At 37.8% G+C, this 23,027-nt stretch overlaps 1 protein-coding gene across 1 annotated transcript in view; it reads left to right on the forward strand.

Annotated features, from left to right (window-relative positions):
- LOC134795192 (neurobeachin-like) overlaps positions 1–23,027 on the forward strand; it is an 868,575-nt gene that overhangs the window by 844,912 nt on the left and 636 nt on the right. Inside the window, exons 42-43 of the mRNA XM_063767022.1 lie at positions 13,070–13,185; positions 22,727–22,839. Of these exons, the coding sequence (XP_063623092.1) occupies positions 13,070–13,185; positions 22,727–22,839 (229 nt within the window). The remainder of the gene's footprint in view (positions 1–13,069; positions 13,186–22,726; positions 22,840–23,027) is intronic.

Raw genomic sequence — 23,027 nt, forward strand, 5'->3', positions numbered from 1 at the left:
TAGAGTTCCGTACCTCAAAAGGAAAAAAACGGAACCCTTATAGGATCACTTTGTTGTCCGTCCGTCCGTCTGTCTACTAAGACCTTTTATCTCGGGAACGCCTGGATGTATCGAGTTGAAATTAAAGCATAAGGTCCTAAAAGCTGTGAAAAATTCAAACTTCTAAGTTATCGGAAAAAAATATACTTGTCCGGTTTTTTTAAGATGTATCTCTTATTAAACTACCTTAGTAATTATAACTATATAGGTAGAAAAACTCCGCGAGCCCTTATAAAGCTCTGCTTTTTGCTAGTTCTAAACACTAATCAATATGTAAACCGGCCCTAAGGCAAGTGTACACGCTTGTAGAGGCCTTATAGGAAAAAAATAAATTATCGATTATCTCCGAAATGGAGTTAATTAGAATATCGGTGTCTTTGAGAAAGTTACTTGATTTAAGCTCAGGAATGCACCCTTGAAATTAACGGAAATCAAAAAAAACACGGTGTATATAGTCAGCTGTAGAGATACAGTTATCAAAGAGGTGCTGCAGGCCTTTAAGATGAGAGTAATCTCTTTTCTTGAAGGTTTGAAGGTCGTATTGGTCCAGAAATACCGCGGCTAACAGTTCATTCTACACTTTAGCTTCGATCTAGAAATGTGTGTTCTGCAATAGTGCGGGTATCGGGTATCTGTGGTCAGCACGTGCCTATTGATAGATATACGTATATTCATTATCGACACGCGATGTCTGCATGTGTGTGTGTAGAGAGAACCAATTACCCACCATACCATTTGTGTAAATACATCCGATCCGTCTGTTTGTGGGTATGGGAATTTCAGACACTGAAATTATTCTGCCTAGTTAAAATATCGTTCTTTGTTAAAATGTTTTTCTTTATAGTGATACCAAGTTTGAGGTTAATACATTTGCATTGTATCTTTAAATTGTTTAACCGTTATAGAGAAAGAATCTTTTTATATTTTGTCTGAAAGAGATCGCTCTGTTAACGGTAAGACCGCCGATTGTGCTATTTTTGTGTTGATTCATATTTTGCACCATTTTCTTTTATTGATGTCGGCCATAAAAAGTATTTTGAATTGAATTTGTTATTTAAGCTGCAGTAGAAATACACATTATAAAAAATTGAAAGATGGATGCAGACTTAATAGGTATTCAGCAACATTTGCACACGTGACCCTAAAAACACACTAGAAAAGCTCAGGGTTCCTAGGATAGCGGCGCCGTCCTCATACAAAATACTACTCTGTCTATATTTTGCCGTATTATTTTGTACGGAGACGGCCGCTATAGGCACTGGTTCCACCAAGAACGATGAGAGCGAGAAGCGATTAGAGCTACAAACTAGAAACGAGTTGGCGAGCAGCGAGAAGCGAGTATAGTTGTGATAGTTTTGTCGCTCGGCTATAAAACACCGCTATCCTAGGAAAACAGAGCTTAAGGACAAGATTCATGCGCAAATATTTGCTACAAATGTAAAAAAATGTTATTTTAACCAAGTACGTCATCTTGGAAAATTACTCGGAAATATTATTTGAATAGATCCGCTCCATCTTCTGGTTGGTTGTAAAGTGGACTGCAAACAAGATCCTATGAAGTTTGGAGCGAATTAGATGGAATGGTATCACCAGTGCAAATTATTCAATACGTATGTCTATAAAAACTATCGATAGATCGTTGCTAAGAGATGTGAAACAACTTTTTTATATAGCCTATTTTGTGTCCCACTGCTGGGCAAAGGCCTCCCCTGCATCACGGTTTGGTGCATGCTCCCAACTCCTAAGTTGCCAGCCAAGGCAGTCGCTGCAAAATGCGTTAAGGTCGTCCAGCCATCTCTTTTTTTGTCTGCCTCTGCCCCGGCTAACCCGCGGCGTCCATTTGATAGACAATTACCCATTATACGCTATATAGAGTACGTGCAGTGTTTAGCTTAGCGCTAGGATTGCTAGCAAAAATGTATATACTAGAGTAAATTGTCTGTTCGACTCTGATTTCCATGTAAAAAAAAATGTCTGGTTCACACCCACACACCGGAGCGACGTGCGGATCCACACCAATGTGATATAATTCATACGAGTATAACCTCGTAAAGTACATCATAGCGCAGTTCAAATGTAAATGAGTGGGCAATTGTTGTAAATTCAGCATAATTCGTTAATATTCACGTCACAAAGCTCCAAAAACCAGTTTTTTTCTTGAGGAAAACCACAGCTTTTAATTCTTAGAAGAGATTTTCGCAGAGTTAACACTTAACAGGTTAACAATAAGATTTAAATATTTATCTTCTTATTGACTTCATGCTCGTACTGCTGGTTCATAAAGAATCCGTAATCATCGCGTCACCATATGCAAACCACTTTAAGTGTGGCCTCTTACTACAGATCATTGTTACATGTATATAGCTCAAATTATACTAGTAATCAGCTTACAGATAGATAGATAGATAAATCATTTATTTGACAGCTGCAATGACACACAATATAAATTTAAACACATCATAACAGAAAGAAAAAACAATAATTATTACACTAACAAAGAAAATTGAGTTACAAAGAAAATAACATAGAAATGAGTAGGTACAGAAGTAAAATTTTATAAAAGTAGGTAGGCACAAACTGTGTGCGTTGCAGCAGGACAAAAGGGTCACGGCTCAGTGATATGCTTCGCTCTTTCGAGCAAAGCACTGATTTGCTTACAGACGAGTACCATCGTCCTCAATGTTGTATTTTTTTGTATATAAGCAGGCAAGGCCGGACGTGCTACTGTCAACATAGTAAGGCTTCTGGAATTGCCGGTGTGCTCATGTTACCAAATAATGTTTACCACATGTTGGTAAATATACATATTATTCCTCTCTTTGACAATGTTTAAATGTTCCGTTTTTTAACAAGTTACGTCACTTTCCTTTACCACAAGATTTTTAAGAAATCTTAAGTAACCATCGTGTCATGACAGAAATTGACGTAGGCCGGAGTTTAAATATTTAACTTCTTAGGAACCCAGGACAAGTTTTCTTTGAAATATAACACTAAAATTATCTAACAATCCAGTAATTCATAGACAATCGGCACAGCTATTATTAGATACTCTTGCAAAATGTACTCTCCGCATTAAAAAAACGTCATCAAAAAGTCAAAAGATCAGTAGGTACGTTTACCAGACTCCGTTATGCATTTTGAAATCCACCATTACTTAAAGCGTTTAAGATGGTTAAGGTCACTAATACCCTTTAACTACCAGCAGAGGATTTTTACCTATTTCTTGTTAGGAACTGGAAAATCTAATTCCTGTACAAATACAAATAAAGGCGTCGTAGTCGTAGCCAAAACGAAACGACGTACGTATCTATAGGGTTGCCATTTTAAAAATGGAATATACTGACAAAAGTCCTGACATCGCCCTAAAAATCCTGATATTTCTTGAACTTTACCTTTAATCTACCCAACTTCACACTGTTAGCTTCTAGTGATTAGCTGCGGTTTCTAACAAACTCTGACACTGGCCAAGTCCCCCGTAATCCTGACTATAATAATAATAATTTAGCCTATATACGTCCCACTGCTGGGCACAGGCCTCCTCTCAACCACGAGAGGGTTTGGGCTATAGTCCCCACGCTAGCCCAATGCGGATTGGGGACTTGACATACACCTCTGAATTTCTTCGCAGATGTATGCAGGTTTCCTCACGATGTTTTCCTTCACCGAAAAGCTAGTGGTAAATATCAAATGATATTTCGTACATAAGTTCCGAAAAACTCATTGGTACGAGCCAGGATTTGAACCCGCGACCTCCGGATTGAAAGTCGGGCGTCATATCCACTCGGCCACCACCGCTTCTAAGGATCCTGACTAAGGATCAAAAATTCTGACATGTCAGGGGAAATCCTGACGTACTTATAGCAACCCTAAACTTATACGACATGTACGTATTTAGGTAATATCTGGGAGACCGAGCTTTACTCGGAAAACATATAAAAACTCAATAATGGGCGTTTTCCCAGAGATAACACCTAGCTAGATCGATTTTTCGCCCCCGAAAACCCCCATATAGCAAATTTCATCGAAATCGTTAGAGCCGTTTCCGAGATCTCCGAAATATATATACAAGATTTGCTTTTAAAGTTATAAGATATTATACATGTGAATATGTTTGATTATAGTAGTAAACAATAACAGAAACAGCGAGAGTGAAGTGGTCAGATATATTTTTAGCTTGACATTACAAGGATCCTTTCACGCGGGAGTTGCGCTTGCGACGACAAATCTTACCGTTTACCGTATGCGTAGATTATCTCCCGTAGATATCTCAGTAGGAATCAGACTCAATGACTCATGCTTATTTTAAAATGCTAGGGATCTACGGATCGTAAGATCACCCATAAAGTACGTACAACATTTAGAGGAGGTTCATAAATTGTGACTTATGTATGTAGTGAAACAAGAGATGGGTAGGACGTTGAACACATCCCGCTAATTATTGACTGTTATATTGATTTTTTATATATTTTATAATCTATGAATGTTGCGGTAGTGAGATGTGCTTTTTCACTTCTCATGCTCAAAAAGTGCACCTTTATGTCGTGCGTAGACGACATAAAATTGCATTTTATGCTCTAGAGCATAAAGTAAAATCATCTATTACGACCCTTATTGACTTAGCAATAAAGTCCAAATTCTGCCATACAAACTGCCAGCCCTGCCGGCGCGCCCCCGACCGGCGCTCTCCCGATCGTTGTGCCCCGCGCCTCCGACCGGCCCAAGAACAATTTTCTTTAGTCTTGAATAAATACGTTAAAATAACCTAAAATATTTGATTTTTTGTATATTTTCCTCGCAATCGAAGTGAAAAGCAGAGTGTACAACAAGGGCATAAATGTCCATTTTTACCCTCGTCTACTATTTTGGTCTTCGCTTCGCTCAGACAAAAAAATTGCCTCGGGTAAAAATGGGTCACTTTATTATGTGACTCAGATGTGAATTGTGTTTGGATAATGTTTCAGTTAAATGGTTGAATTTGAATGTACCTACCGCTAAATTATACTATTTGTGACGTTCCACGGCAAATGGCGGCTGGCGGTTACGTCGCATAGCGCCGCAATAATATTGGAGCGGCTTTAATAATAGCGTAAGCGCCAACCGCCATAAGGTACCTTTACCCGTGGGACGTCACATTTAGTTTTGCTTTCGGAGAATTTTTCACGCACAGGTTGTAAACTGAATTGTCTAATAATTATAAGATACATGAAAACGTAGTGTGTGATGTTAGCGGCATTCATCGTATTTGATTTGCTCCATCTAGAGGAGTAATCTGTGCCTCGCAGGAGCCGGAAGCGGTCGGAAGTGTCGCCGTTTGTTTTCCGGAAGTGCACGCGCATGTGGCTATTAATATATCAATAAAAGTACTTATACGTTACAGCAAACGGTTTTTGCCGTTATTACTCACATGATACCTATGTATATCACAATTAAAAACCGGACAAGTGCAAGTCGGACTCGACCACCGAGGATTCCGTATTTTTGAGTTGGTATTTGTTGTTATAGCGGCAAAGAAATACATCATCTGTGAAAATTTCAGCTGTTTGCCCCTGCCCCTGATCTAAGCCATAATGTATTGTAGTGCAATTTCTTTTATCGCAATAGCTGGACTAAAATTATATAATATAGCAGAAAGTGCATCAACTTCATTAGCTCTCATGCGACAGAATTTAAGGGGCCCACTGATTAACAGTCCGCCGGACGGTATCGGCCTGTCAGTTGTTCGGAACTGTCAAAATTTTGTTCTAACTGACAGGCCGATACCGTCCGGCGGACTGTTAATCAGTGGGCCCCTTTAGCGAACATAAATAAAAATTGGGATAACCGGTTGTAAATTTCATTCATTAACTGTTTTAAACTTTTCCGCCTTAATTAAGAAGGTGTTTTCTAGAATGTTAATCCAGTATTTACTGCCCAAGGCCTTATTTATTAATGTCAGCCGACAGCCCGAAGCTCTTTTAGAAATTGCTAATAAGGCCAAAGTTCGTGATTGCAGGAAAAGGACCGGAATTTCCTATAATTTCTCATAATTAAAATTTATCTATATGAAATCCGTGGTGAAATAATTTTACACTTTATAACTTTTTACTGTAATTAGGTACTTTAGTTTTGACAGAAACTTGTGCCGTATTCAGGCTACAGGTAACATACAACTAGATGGCTATATAAGGCGATACAGCTATAAAGATATGTCATTTGAAATCATCCTTCGTGATAACTAACAAAGTTAATTAAAAATGTTAGTGAAAATATGACAAATAGAAATATACTTGGGCTATTATACATAATATATTATATTGCCTGACTAATTGACTATTGGTACATTTTATACTGCCGGTATTTTATTAAATATATTCCAACTTCTAGGCAAAGATCTACAAACGAAATAAACTATTATTGTACCTATAGGTACTTGCATCGATTTTATTTATAATTATTAATTATAGTCATAGATATTTTATTCATAACAACCAAAATCAACACAAGAAACTAAACGTTAAAATTAAAACTAAAATAAAACAAATCTTAAACTAAACTTATAAGTAAAAAATGCTCCCCAGGTCACCTTCATGCGTTATGGTGCCTATAGGTGTTTGCTGCCGTCTTAGAAAAAGTTATTGTGTGCAACGGGTACATAATTAGGTTACTTCGGCTCGTTATGTAACTTCCGCCATTGAATTAAAAAAAAAACCCTTATCTAATTATGTACCTGTTGCACAAAATAGGTACCTACTAGTATATAATTAAGACATTCCTATGCTACTTAAAAATTGCAACGTAACCTTAACTACGTAACGTAACTTTTGTATCGATACATTGTCACGGCCCTTTAAAGCACTTTTGTCCATTTTCATTTTCTTCATGTTTCATAAATATTACTTCATTGTCAAGACTCCCACGAAGCTCGAGCTTTTTTATATCGTCATAAAAGTGTTATTGCTACCTTTATAGAGCTTGTGTCATGTGGCATTGACACTTGGTCAACGCCGACGCAAATTTTGTGGTTGATAATATAATAAAAATAAATTAATCGGTATTTTGAGACCCTACCTACCTACTTAATTGTTACTATCTTGAGAAAAAAATAACAATGTAAAAGAGAAAACTTGAGTTTGTCTAGTTTGCATATTGCCTTATACACCAAAACCATCGGGATGGATACAGAAGATGATCTTAAATGAGAGTTTTAAGAAAAGTACAGTAATAAATGATTTACCCATAGATTGTACAACCAAATAACATGTTACTTTTGCAAGATATGAACGACCGCTTTCTTTCAATTAATAGTTTGTTTAGCTAGCCCCAAAAACGACCTGTAACCTGTAGGACTAGGTATAGTAATAAAATGATAAGTAAGTATGAAAAAAGCAATCAATCTTATATGGCAATAGGTCATATAATTGCACTGACGGAACCACATTTCGTTTTGCACTACGAGCGTGGGTCGCAAGGTGGACTGAACTTCACCTTGACTCTTAAAAAAGGTATTATCCACAAATTAACGCGAATAACATTATTTTCCGTAAAACAAACATACTCTGAATTATTCATGATTAGCACAAAAACCGATTCATAGGTAGTTCCTAGCCATTATTCTTATTTTAACACGATCCCATGACCTTTTGCGGTTTGTTCCGGTTTTAATTTAAGACAAATATAAATTAACGACTGATTTAGGGTAAGAATGTCGTTTCTGCTACAGATTGATTAAGTGGGCACATTTCATAACTTCCTGTTGCATGCTGTGAATGTTCATAATGTTCATACTTTTATGACTAACACGGGACTTAATCGCTTAAAACTTACGTTTGTTTATGGCCTGACTGACTGGTTCATAATGTTTCTGCGAATGTTTCTAATACTTCATACTTCCTGTTTAACTAGTGCAGTTGCCGTCAGATACATGCGAACAAGGTGATCGCAAACATCTGAGCATGAGTAACATGACTCTGTTGTCAAGTCTTACAAAGCCTTGACAGTCAAGGCGTAGGTAACATATCAAAAACTTCATTTATTTTTGTAGAATAGGTATAGTCTCGCGTCGAATGATGACCCCATGTTTTTTTTATGTGGAGTCGCTGTTACGTAAAATATTTGTAGAATCTTTTTGGAACTTTAGAAATGTAAAATTGCACTTAATAAAAATACGATGAAAACATGTGTCTTGTATTTTTTTTATTTAGCCCAATCAAAATAAATTGAAAGAACTATCACATCAGTTATTATTATAATCTTTCTAAGTACTGTCAACACTAGTTATACAATATTTTGCAAGAAACTGTTGCAAAAAATGATGTGTCTCCTTTTAGCGCGACCATAATATTTTCTTTTATAATGTCTGTCAACATTGATCCCTTACAATTGTTAAACTAAAACAATTGTACAATGAGACAATCGGACTTATAATCCGGTTACGTAAACACCCATACTGTAAAGTAGGTGACTGGTTTATATTTTGGTCAATCATTGACAATGACATGGTATTGTCTTAGACCTGTCTGACTCGATGGCCCAACCGGATGAGCACCGGCTGACCCTTAGACCTGTCTGACTCGATGGCCCAACCGGATGAGCACCGGCTGACCCTTAGACCTGTCTGACTCGATGGCCCAACCGGATGAGCACCGGCTGACCCGTTGACCTGTCTGACTCGATGGTCCAACCGGATGAGCGCCGGCTGACCCTTTGATCTGTCTGACTCGATGGCCCAACCGGATGAGCACCGGCTGACCCTTTGACCTGTCTGACTCGATGGCCCAACCGGATGAGCACCGGCTGACCCTTTGACCTGTCTGACTCGATGGCCCAACCGGATGAGCACCGGCTGACCCTTTGACCTGTCTGACTCGATGGCCCAACCGGATGAGCACCGGCTGACCCTTTGACCTGTCTGACTCGATGGCCCAACCGGATGAGCACCGGCTGACCCTTTGACCTGTCTGACTCGATGGCCCAACCGGATGAGCACCGGCTGACCCTTAGACCTGTCTGACGCGATGGTCCAACCGGATGAGCGCCGGCTGACCCTTTGAGCAATAAGGGGCATTGGCCCAATGGCTCAATTGCAATGGCTCATACAGCTCGTCTCGTGATTTTGTCACGCGACTAATATTATGCGATTGGTTATCTGTTTCGTGAAGAAGTAAGGTGGTGGTACTGGTGCTCGACGCGGTCCCAGTACATGTCATCTTGAAACTTAAGTCATTGTCAATAAATAGAGGTGACAGCAGAGTGTCATCTATTGGGCATTAGCATGTCGAGCGCTAGCACCACCACCTTAACGCTGGTTATAAAGTTTTGTATCTTGGCGGCACATTCTTCTAAAGTACTTTGTCATAAAATGGCTGAAACTATAATCTCTCATTGTATCTACAATATAGTTTCACGATTCTCTATATGCTAATTACAATACTTGTGGAGAATCCAGTAGTGGATTTAGGGGATGGCAAAGGGGCTAAAACAAAGCATCCGCGTCCCGTCATGAAACATGTTAGGGTTCCTACCTAAACCTACCCGCATTGGATTCAAAGCCCTTCCTAATCCAAAATCCTGGATCTTTCACCGAAAGAATCTTCATATTGTTCAAAAGCGACAGCAACTAACACAAATTGTTACTTTTTGACTCACGTCAAATCCAAGTAAAGAATAAAACGATATCAAGAGCTAAAGGTAAGTCAGATCTTGACATTTTTATAGGAAGCAAACAAGCAGACGAATCGCCTGATGGTAAACAATTGCCGTTGCCCATGGACATCCGCAACTCCAGAGGGGTTGTCATGCTCTAAAGTAATTAAAGGTTAATCATCAAACAAAAAACATAAACACAAACACATTCCAACCTCTTCCGGTTTTTAGGGTTCCGTACCCAAAGGGTAAAACGGGACCCTATTACTAAGACTTCGCTGTCCGTCCGTCCGTCCGTCCGTCCGTCCGTCTGTCACCAGGCTGTATCTCACGAACCGTGATAGCTAGACAGTTGAAATTTTCACAGATGATGTATTTCTGTTGCCGCTATAACAACAAATACTAAAAACAGAATAAAATAAAGTTTTAAATGGGGCTCCCATACAACAAACGTGATTTTTGACCAAAGTTAAGCAACGTCGGGAGTGGTCAGTACTTGGATGGGTGACCGTTTTTTTTTGCTTTTTTTTTGTTTTTTTTTTTGCATTATGGTACGGAACCCTTCGTGCGCGAGTCCGACTCGCACTTGCCCGGTTTTATTTTCATTAACTATTAGGTAACTTTTAATGGAGACTTACGAAAAGTGTCTTACCCTTGTTCGTTATGTCAAGAGCTGACATTTCATGCTCATGAGTAGTTAATAAAGTTTAAATCATCAAACAAAAACTAAATAAAAAATCAAAATTTCAACACAATTCAACTTCTACCGGTTTATTATTCATATTATTCATTATTATTGTTATTATTTTCATTTTTATTTTATTTTACTTTGACGATCATGATAGATTTTTTTACATTTTTGACATCAATGCAAACTTATTATGTAATTGTCTTTCATGAAATAAAACATCTAATCTAATCTAATCTATTTTCCTTAACTATTACGTAACTTGTAATAGGGGATTTACAAAAAGTTTTCCTTTTTCCGTATAGCTTTTTATTACAACATAAATATGCATAGCGCGTTTTTCGTCAATGCAGTCAGTCCGCCATAGTGCGAACTGTGCGAAGCTGCGCGCGCAGACGTAGACGGCGCGGCGCGGTCGTCGCCCGCGCGCCCCTGACACACATAAGCGCGGAAATGTCTGCGAAAGGTGTAGAGTTGCAGGTTTGCGTGAGGTCAAGGGCACTCTCACTTGTAACTAAGGGGTTTTGACTATAAATGAAATTTAAGCTCTGCAAGTGAAATAGTGCCGAAGAGCATTGGTCCGATGTTTCCGATGCCAAATTTTCATTTATATCTACTAACACTTTTTGTTTCTAAAACCGTGGAACATTAAGAACTAATGTTTTAACTAAATTATCGAAACATCGGTACTATCGGCAGGTTACCCTATTATAGCGTAGTTAAAATGGTGAGTTAGCTGTGAAGACTGCAAATTTTCTTTCAAATTTTTCAAAAATTAGCTAAAGCTCGAATAGAAGACGTTTCAAATAAGTTTTCAAGTTCTAAAGACATTTATTACAACAGCGCTGGTGGCCTAGCGGTAAGAGCGTGCGACTTTCAATCTGGAGGTCGCGGGTTCAAACCCCGGCTTGTACCAATGAGTTTTTCGGAATTTTTGTACGAAATATCATTTGATATTTACCAGTCGCTTTTCGGTATCCCAATAAGGCCTAGTTTACCCTCTGGGCTGGAAGGTCAGATGGCAGTCGCTTTCGTAAAAACTAGTGCTTACGCCAATTCTTGGGATAATGCCGTGGCAAAATGCCGGGACAACGCGAGGAAGATGATGATGAAGACATTCACAACAGACGCATCAGTTGGTTTTGTGAGATGTAGGGCTCTTTCGTGAGTTATGTTTAACTTTTCATACGTGAGTGATGGTCAAACATCGGATTCCAATCTCGGCTGTGCTGTATAGAACAGAAAAAAATGTTCTCGAACAAAATGCAAAAATATGACAAAAAAATCGGGTGACATACGGGTTAACAAATAATACACCTAAACCTTCCTCAAGAGTCACTCTAATGATAGGTGAAAACCGCATGAAAATCCGTTCAGTAGTTTTTAAGTTTATCGCGAACAAACATACAATACAAACACATAAACAGACAGCCGCGGCGGGGGACTTTGTTAAGGTGTAGTGGTTACAAGGTTTAAAATACTTTTACGGATAAACAGATTTACATACTAAACGTCTTGTCAAACATTCAATAAGCAGTATAGGTACCTACAGGTATAATTATACCTACCTTCACCAGTAGAGTAGGTATGAACTTAAGCGTCATAAAGCTGCAATCGGGTCAGTCAACTTCTTTCATGAGTCAATTAGATGATTATAAATAGTAGTTGTAGTTACTTAAGAACTGACGTCATTACAAATTTATAAGTTAGGTACTGACTTACGGTGTCAGATAACTTGTCTTGGTTAATTGTTTAATTACCGTGTAATTAGATATTTGAGTGGCGTCCAACTGCCGTTGGCAGCTGCTGGGATATTAAATATTGTATAGTCGGCTGAGGAACATTATCATATGTATTATGTGAATGCGCTAAAATATTAAAAAGAAAACTGCTACTCGAGAGATGGAAAAAGCTTATAACGTTTGCATCTCAGTACCAGGATCTACTGGTCATTTTATCAAAGCTCTAGTGCCTCTAGTCTAGTCAATGAAAAATGAGTAACAAATTATCTAAAGTGTAAATATGTGTCAATCTGATCTAGATAGGTAAGAACAAGTATATATGCACATTTTGATGTGGCAATGACAGATCGTCACATTTGTCACTCACACAATGATAAAAATCATGCATTTATGTAGTTCATGGCATCAGTTTTAGTGTATATGTTATACCCACTTATAGAATCAGAAAACCGGTGAAAGTTTTAGATCGGACAAAGAAGCATTTCTACTAGCTTACCTACACCTAATTTTGTTTTGATATAAGTACCTACTAATTTATTTTGTTATTTTTTATTTGGCACCGACTATCCCTTTTAACACACTCAGTAAAGCAGTTTTATTACGAATGTTCGCATTCCTCTTCAACCCTGGCTCGGGACCAAAATGGGCTCGTTAAGGCTCATTCCACTGACTAAGGGCTTCTTTGTTTACTATATGTATACCTATTTATATTTAAAACACACTTGCGGTATCTACAGATTCTGGGTTTTGCAATTTCTGGTCACACAATAACGACATGCGATATGCTCTTGCGTTACTCTTGTCAGAAAGTACCTACCTACCTACACTACTACTACCTAAACTAACTACACCATTTGTCAGAAACTATAAGTTCCTATTTAAGAAGAAACATATTTTAAACATTCTAAATTTCACATCTGTAACTTTAAGTAGGATTATATGCACAGATTGTTTCTAACATGTTCGTCTTTTGTTCCAGGCGCGCGTCGATGATGTCCCCTAGACAACTCATGCGCAACTCCAACATGACGCAGAAGTGGCAGCGGCGGGAGATCTCCAACTTCGAGTACCTCATGTTCCTCAACACTATCGCTGGTGAGTGCTCTATCTGTGCATGTCTCTATTTGTAGACTTAACGACTATTAGCAGCCCATGAGGAAAAACCTACATCTTATTGCGTAAGTCGTTTGATAAACGTTTATTTAGGCTTCATAAGTGATGGAGTACGCGAATTAGGTATGGAGAAAGTCCAGGGAGCGCTAGAGTCTGACTCTTCGCCGAAGCCAGAGCTGGTCGTCGAGGATCGGAATTTCTGGCACATTTTTGTCCATTATATAGTGGTGCCATGGAGTCGTTGAAATAACCCTTGGGCGCCCTTTGGCCACCCACACAAAAGAACAGTTTCTCAATTCCTGACTACATTGATAATAGCATGCGATGTAAAGTACTGCGAGAGACAGAAGATGATGTAAAGACAGGAATAAAGCTGAAAAGTAACATGGATCACAATGAATATCGGTTATCGCAATGGATAAAACATGACAAACGGCGGAGGTTTAAATAAAGACGTTTGTAAACACACTATACTTATACAGCTTCAAAATATGTTATGAAAAACCGGTTTGACACATACATCTAAATAATATTAGAATTTTCTTGCGTCACGTGTTATTGAACAAAATCTAGACGGATAAAACAAATTGCTTTTACTATTGCATTTTTTTTTAGGCTACATACATAAAAGGGCAATTAACACGAAGTATTTCACGTACCTTTTGACAAGAAGTGTTAGGGTTTTCATTGCGTGTTCAGGCCGGTGTTCAGCTATTTTTTGCGCCGCTGACATAACGTTAGTACTGCGCATGACATTACACCGTTGCGCAAACCGCGTAACTGTAGGATCGAAATGTTTTTCTAAATGGTTAGGTACTGTGTAATGTAATTCGCGAAGATACGTCTAGCATAGGAAAGACAAGGTACCTAGGTACTACTAGATTCGCAACTCTGTTTTCTCATCTTAGTACAGTTCGTACCTACTTTTCTGCTTTCATCCATCCATCCAGATCCAGACCAGAATCCTGATTGGGATTGGGCTTTGCTGGGTGAAAAGTAGTGTAGATAGACTTAATTTGTTGACCTCATACAATCCAGCTTTCAGTCCAGGTAATAATTACTAATAGGTTTTAGCACATAACCAACACCTAAAATTGTAAATACACTATATCCGGCTTTGTTCAAAATTTCCTGCCTTTATATCGTGTAATTTAAAGCCTGGCAGCCTATCCTTAATATCACTAGAGCTTCCTCTGGATTAGTAGATTTTCAGTGATCGAGTTATAATAGTAGCTACATATTGTATTGATTTATGAATTGCTTGTAGTGGTGTAAAACCGCAGATTGCTCAGATTTCCGCGTAATATTATGTGGAAATCTGGCACGAGACAATATTTGAAGCTTTATTAACACCTCTAGTATTGACGTTACAGTTGAATGTTAATGGGAAGTTAAATAAAGGCGGCGCCTGATTTTGTCAGAAAACATATTTCAACTGAATTTGTAAGCTTAGTTAAAATTGGAACCATCCAGTTCAAACTGGTGAATGTTATGTGTTAATTTTTAACAACAATAATTAGACATGAATTAGTCTTGACGTTTGTTAATGCTCTCTTTCGAACTAAGAACAGTTCCAAAAATAGATGCTGGGTGCCATCGACCACTGTTATCTGACAATCCGTAAACCCTTATTGCAAAGATACGAGGGTTGCACTGAAAATGTCGGGAATAGAGAAAACTGTCGCATCTAGACGGTCAATCTTTATTTTAATACATACTTAAACTCAAACTGACCACGCATATAAATTTTCTTTTGAAAGTAATCATTCTGTAATGCACACGGCTCATAATCCCAAAGTCCTTTTTGTATGGCGATTTTGGGGCCTTAGTGGTTTTGTATGAAATTCGTGGAGTAGCCAACGGAATTGAAGTTTTTTTACATATATATATATATATAAAAGATTTTTTTACTGTTGTCATATGAATATTTAGGAATGTCGAAATCTGCCGATATGCAACTTTTTTGGCAGTCTTTTTAATTAACAGCACAAATGCGATTTTAATTTTTGACGTCGCTTTGGAATGACATGCTTCTTTAAGATCACCCATGGGATAAAATGAAAGTGACTTTCATATTTAATTTTAACTGCAAACGAGCGTACGATGAACTCTAGTTCATAAAAAAATAACAGAAGCCCATTGTAACTTTTATTTGTTCGCTGAGGGCATATTGAAAACCGTTTAAAAATATGATCCGAAAAATCACTTGGCCAAAAATTCAAATAATGTTCGACATACAATTTTCAAATTGCCAGTAATTCTTAAATACAAATGACAACCAAATGGAATATACCTTAAAAGTTTTATAAAGAGTTACATTTTTATAAATTATATGCCTGTTTCTATTATGTTATTTCTAAGTGTCCCATTCCCGAATATTTCAGTGCGACCCTCGTATAGTATAAGACCCATATAGTCTTACGAAGGTCAGTAAGTCTGCGTTTCGAATGAGGACCTCTGACGAAACGGAAAAGCTCACGAAAAAAAAAAACGCGACAACAAAATAAAAATCTGCCAATAGTTATTTGTACAACAAGAGATCAAAGTTTGATATTTCTTCGAGTGCTTATTTTGAGTCCCGTGCAAGCGAAAGATTCTATAATACAGGGACAGAGATAATAGAACCCAAGTATATCGAACTTGTATTAGACCCCGCATGTTGAAATGACATTTGACTATAAAGGTCACTTGAATGTCATTTTGTCTCACACAGTGAGCAAAATCGCATTTTGCTCACTGTGTGAGACAAAATGACTCAGTGAGCAAAATCGCATTTTGCTCACTGTTTTTAAGAAGCAAAGTACCCTTGTTCGAGCTGCTGAGGTGAAAAATATATCTATCAAATCAATCATCACATTGCTAACCTATAACTAGGCCTTACTTTGTATAATACGAGTACTACAATAGAGCACTGTTGCAACAGGTTGATGATTGATCTTGAATTAATGCAGTTTCCGATTGTTTCTGATCGCCATCTGTTACTGAAATTATTCCATCACCGTATTGTTTTAAGTACATACCACAGATCAAGGTGGTACAATTCCTGTATAATTGTAAATGATATTGAAAACGGGGCATCACTACACTTTATGAAACAGTCCCCCGCCGCGATTGTCTGTCTGTGTGTATGTTCGCGATAAACTCACAAACTTCTGAACTTTTTCACCTACCGAGGGAGGTTTAGGTTAAGCCGGGGCGGGTCGCTAGTTTATCATGTAAGTATATTTGTTTGGGTAAGTTCCCTACATTTCAGTACATATTATCGTGGAACAAATATACCTACATTTATACAAGTATACATGGTAAATTAATTATTTCAAATAGTATTTATTTATAATGTAAATTACCATGTTAGCTTAAAATTTGTGTAATAATTTTATATGATTCAATTTCATCAAGCACTTGCAGTTAAAGGTTTGGAAAAAGATAAAACTTTAATAAGTTGCTTTGATACGACACAATGAAACATCAAATTTTATAAAAGAAAGTAGAAAGCAAAGGTGCGAATCAAATTAAATAAAAGTAGAAATTTTATTGTTGAACTAGTGAAAGTGTTGAACGGCTAAAGCCAATATCCAAAATAACAATAGGCCTGTTAAACAGAACGGTCGAATACCTATCGAACAATTGTAAAACATATTAAATATATTAAAACGGGTCACTCGCGTATTTTAAATCAAAAATCACTCAACATGTTTCACTAAAAAAACGCTGGTGGCCTAGCGGTAAGAGCGTGCGACTTGCAATCCGGAGGTCGCGGGTTCGAACCCCGGCTCGTACCAATGAGTTTTTCGGAACTTATGTACGAAATATCATTTGATATTTACCAGTCGCTTTTTAATGAAGGAAAACATCTTGAGGAAACCGGACTAATCCTAATAAGACCTAGTTTCCCCTCTGGGTTGGAAGGTCAGATGGTAGTCGCTTTCGTAAAAACTAGTGCCTACCTACGTCAATTCTTGGGATTAGTTGTCAAGCGGACCCTAGGCTCCCATGAGCCGTGGCAAAATGCCGGGATAACGCGAGGAAGAAGAAAACTCAACATGTTTCACTCTGTACCGACTTGCCGAGAGCAATCGAACGTATTTGCAATTCGCAGCCATACGCCGCGTACGCAAATAGATAGATGAGGCTAAGAAGCTAAATTGCAGATTGATCAGCGGTAATGAGGAAATTCCTCGGTCATCTCTCGTTCACAATGCAAATGCTATAATTAGTATGCGAGGAGCCAATTATCAGCATGTGCAGGACCCTCGCAAACTCTCAATACGAACCGTGGCTGTATGCCACGCTATTTTAGTCCCTATTGGTGAGGGGTAAGGCTGGTTGGTAATTCGTGACGATAAAGGAGTCATTTAGGAATCAACTTGTCTTATGTAAGCGAGGAATGTGATGACGGTATTGACGTCAGGTGATTAAGGTACTCATCATGCACTTAGTAAATTGACACTTGAAATGTGGCCTAAAATCAATGCTTCATATCGATGAATTTATTGATTTGAGCAATCAGTAAATTTTTAGTGTGTGTTTTAATTTTTAATGTATCTCTATCTCGAAAAACCATAAGAATGAAAACAGCTTTACTCTATACCACTAACACGGGATCCTGCAGAAAACCATGTTGGAGTGTTCAGATTGGGAAAGAGCCCAGAGTTAATAAGCATCTAAAGGTTAATATATACTTTTTTTACTAATTACGTAACAGACCCAATTTAGGAGACAGATCTTTAAAAACAATAGGACAACCGAACACTATCATTACCAAATTGACGTATTAACTTACTTAGCAGTCGTGCTGTGCTCATCACGCGTAAAGTCAATGACCGATAGGAAAATACACTAAAACAAATGTAACCTTAATCGTATCATACCTTTTCAAAATCTCCATATATTTCTTCGTCGGCATATCAACACAACCTCACAACACTAGACATAGACAACAACAAAATACGAGTTTGCAAAGTTTCGCGCATTTTTCGCAACACCGTCACGGTAATTCTGAAACTCACTTTCACTTTTTATTTCTATTAAAATATCTCCCGTCTTGTAAACGTGTGCGAAAGTTGACAGGCTGTTGACGAATGGCCCGTGGGAGACACGACAATTGGATAGTTGTGTTGATGCATCGCGCGCGGCTATCCTTACGCTTAATCGATATCAGTAGAGGCCAAAGTGTGCGCATCGGGCTGTTATAAACAGGATATTTTAACAATAAACTGAAGTCACATGACGGCGGGACAAAACTCTATTTATTCTGTATTCACGTATTTGATAGCGAGTGTCTTGGAGTGTATCAAAGAACTGTTGCTACGTGGACGTCGAGCGTACACTCTCCGCTGGACCTAACGTTACTCAACTGCATCAATTTCAACACATTGTTAGTGGTGGTAAATTCACGTGTATCTGAACTAGTACTGTCGTAATATTTAGCTAGGAAACTGAAGAAATGTAAAGTAATGCAATAGAATAACGCTTATCTTTATCAATATGTTGCAGCTGATGAGGTAATAGTTACTTCACGTTATACGGCTGATTTTATTTAGTATCGATTAGCTCTGGACAATACACGTTTTCATATTAAGTTTTTTTTTTATCTTAACATGTATGAAATTGAAGGATATGAGATATGAGGAGGACGAAAAAAATTATAGTTACAATTTAAGAATGAATTACTGTCTCGGCATTTTAGCTGTATGTAAACTTGATTAAACCAACGTTAAAAGTCATGACCAGGCGGATAATTAAGATCTTAAGGCCAAAAATAAAATTGCTTTTTTAGCGTAAAATCAGTGTCAAGACGATTAAGAGAAATCAGTTGTAAAATGTCATGACCATAGCGCCCCATGTCAAGGGGCAGTTGAAGGATGAATTGCGCGGATGTTTCGCAATTCGCCGCTGCACCGGTCAGTGCGAAAATGATCTAAATCGCGGTGAAACTAATAATAGTTAAGGCTGTTTTAGTAATGTGATTGAGTTATAGTGGCGACAATGGTGAATGGGTTCGTGCCGAATTCGACCGAGCAGAAACAGTGGTACTTACTGTTACGTCATCACTCATTAAGTAGTTTTAGGTATTTATTCTTTTACATATTGTACACTAACATAGATATAGGTAGGTAAATTACATTTTTTGTTCTAACACTACATGGAATGATCTGTTTTCTCCCAAAACATTACATTCTTTACAACATTACATTAATAACGTTGTGTGTAATGAAAACAAATGAACCATTTGTAAAGTTTTCAATAGGTTAAAGTTCAACCTTTAAACTTTAATAGGATCCATAAACAGGCATATCAATTTGTTTTATTTTAGATCCGGCCAGTTTTGTCTTGTACATTTAAGATGTACTTGTATGTATATGTAAAAACAACAATTTAGTTAACGCTGCATTTTGCCGACACGTTTCTGGACACGAGATAGTGGGGAAAGAAAAAACAATGCAATTACGTAGCCGTAATTCAATTGTTCGCACGTTGTGTCCGCGAAGGTGTGACTGTGACCCGTACCTAGAAGAAAATTGAGACATTATGTCAGGAGGCAGGACTGAGGACTCTTCTTACAAAATACAAACTAAAGTATTTAAAAGACACCTATTTAGTAATTAATCATTTATTTTAAGTTATTAAAGCTAAAAAATGATTTAATGAGAAAAGAGAAATCTCATTCTATAATTTGGTAAATAATACACTTTCATATTTTACTTATAAATTCACCATTGGATAATACTAGGTCTGCCTTTTTAATAAAACTGTAAAATATAAAACATCAATTTGACTCTAAAATTAATATGCAATAGTTATTAATTAGTTATTAATTTATTTTAGTAATAGGTACCACTGTATACATCTTGTTTGTAAATAAATGATTGTTCATATCAAAAAAAAATGCAAAAGTATATATAATATAATATGTTGGTACATTAAATAAATAGTCCAGTACGGATATGATGGTCGTTCTTGTCTATGTGACAGCGTGATAAAACGGTATCTGTCACTTTCAATCGCGCTCTGTTAAAAAGTGACGAATATTTTGTTACGTGGATAAAGCCATCCATAATAAGCTTGTTTCTAATATATAAATTAGATACAACCTCCTGTCAGTCCGCGTGTCGGAGTTACAATTACAGCAATAAATCACAGTAAGTGTCCATTAGTATCTGTTTACCTCCCTTATCAGTTCACAGTGAATAGTGGCAGTAGGTCCTTGATTGGTGATAACACCTCACAGTAGTCCTTATGTGTAACTGGCGTAAGGTTTCTTATAAAATAGACCTACTGCAATTGTCATAACTGTGTGAAGATACACATAAAATATGTACAGTCAACCAATTTGATTCCTAGGCCACCGTAGAACCTTGTCGCTTTAACTACTGGATAAATGACGTAGGTACGTCACGTCACGTCTAAAGGTTAAAGTACATCATTCAATAAGGACTGTCGTAGAAGATAAACAAACTGATTCATTGTGACATGGTTCTATCGTGACCTAATAGGAATATTTGTTTACTGTATAATACAGATTATACTAGCGACCCGCCCCGGCTCCGCACGGGCAAACCTAAACAAATTATACACCTAAACCTTCCTCAAGAATGCTATTGATAGTTGAAAACCGCATGAAAATCCGTTCAGTAGTTATTGAGTTTATCGCGCGAACAAACAAACACACAAACAGACAGACGCGGCGGGGGACTTTGTTTTATAAGGTGTAGTGATTAAGTATTGATATTGAAATTATGAACGATTACAGCTAGTTTTATTGTTACAGAGATATAAATGTTTACATTCAGAGCACAGCACTGTTTGCTTAATCTGCTGATTTAGACAGAGGTTAATTGTTAATTATCAATGATTTATATTTTATCTCTTTGCATAATAATTTATTATGTAAACAATTTCAACGCTCGTAACTTACTAATTATGTCTTATTGCCACCTAAGTATTTACTACCTAAATATTACTGCATCACTATATGTATAATGTATACTATATCAATGACCTGTGTATTTACGACAATCCGATCAACTAAGAGTAGAGTATTTTTAGATTAGTGCAGACTTTTTTGCATTTGAACGTAGATTATTTATGTCCTCATTCCTTAATTCAAATGGAAGGAGCCCACATCCGATCGTTTTGATCGCGAAGATGACATTTCATTGACATTATTCTTTTTATTACAAGATGACAAGTGGCAACAACATCGATCAAATCACACTGGGCCTCAGTATCGTCTTTCTTTCGTCCTTTTGGATTGTGAGCTCTGATGGAACAAACATTTAGAGGACATAGGTTAATAATAACCTCTAGATAAGCTGACACTTTACATCGCAGTCCCTCTCTATCGCTTCAATACATCAGTGCGAGCAGCGTCAAATGTCAACTCGTGGTACCTACAGCTACTTGTCCACGATTTGGTCCGCGTAGATAACCCACTGTCATTTAAGTACTTAGAACGTTTACTACTTTGTTCAGAAGTAGAATTTCAACTTCTTCAAGTAGAGAGCTCGACAAGAATTCGTTCGAAATTTGAGTTTTTTTTTTTCAACTGTTTAGGCTAAGCATATTCAGCAGCATATAAGTAAAGGAACTGTTAAGGCTCCGTCACACAGGCGCGTTTTGCGGGCGGCGCGTGAGCGGGGCGCGATGCTTTTACATATAAAACGCTCACACCACGCCCACGCCCCGCCCGGAAAACTCGCCTGTGTGACGGAACCTTTTTACGAATATATTGTTAATATCGAGCCAGTGACGATCGGATGTGGAAGAAGACGTACCCCGTGGCTCAAAAACCTCAGCTGCTGGTTCAAGCTGAGCACCAGATCGCTGTTTCGAGCTGCAACGTCTAAAGTGAAAATAGCCCTAATGATAGCCAACCTCCGGCAGGAGACGGCACCATAAGAAGAAAAATATCGAGCCAGTAACCAGCGATAGTGATCATCTGCACTTAATTACGATAATCAAACAGATATGTTACACTTTGAAAAGGTAAACTAGTCGTGGTAATCGTGACACTGAGATATTGCCTGTCAGGCTTTTAGATAATCTTGCAGTTTCCGCCATAGCGCGTGCACACATCGTTACCAGTCACTTCCTAGGGGTGTCATATTGCATCTAACTCATATGCACATTCAGATCAAGACGAAAATATTCTTCGTCTGGAATTTGGATCAGTGACCTTCTGGTACGCCATAATTGCCAGTTTTATGTCAACCGTCAAGTGAACTGAGCAATAACTGTACTGCAATAAAATGCCCACCCTTCTACATTTATTACTGTTTATCTGAAATTAATGTACTTACTTATATTTCGACATGATATAAAATTCGACTTGACTCTTTACATGCTACACTTACATACAAGTAGGTAATATACATAATTGCGGCAGTTCGGTCAAATGTACGTTTTTCTTTTTATACATTAGGATGTATGAAAATATTTCACGAAACTAATGCAGACACACATTCAAACGAGTCGTTGTTGCACTGTTTGTGATTAATGTACCCATGTATGTTGTCCCCAGGTCGAACATACAACGATTTGAACCAGTACCCCGTGTTCCCGTGGGTCCTGACCAACTACGAGAGCGAGGAGCTCGACCTCAGTCAGCCCTCCAACTACAGAGACTTGTCTAAGGTACCTATGCTTTCCTGGTACTTTAAACTTCAAATGCCTACTTAAATATTTACTGCGAAATCCTTTAAAGGGATAAGCTTTACTAATTTTAACGACACAAAAACGACAATACGAAAGGAGAAGATATGTTAAATAGTAATTTAACATTTCTGATTCCATGCACGCAGGCTCACGGCGCTATTCGGGAA

This window comes from Cydia splendana, chromosome 11 (genome assembly GCF_910591565.1).
Source record: "Cydia splendana chromosome 11, ilCydSple1.2, whole genome shotgun sequence".
Taxonomy (NCBI): domain Eukaryota; kingdom Metazoa; phylum Arthropoda; class Insecta; order Lepidoptera; family Tortricidae; genus Cydia; species Cydia splendana.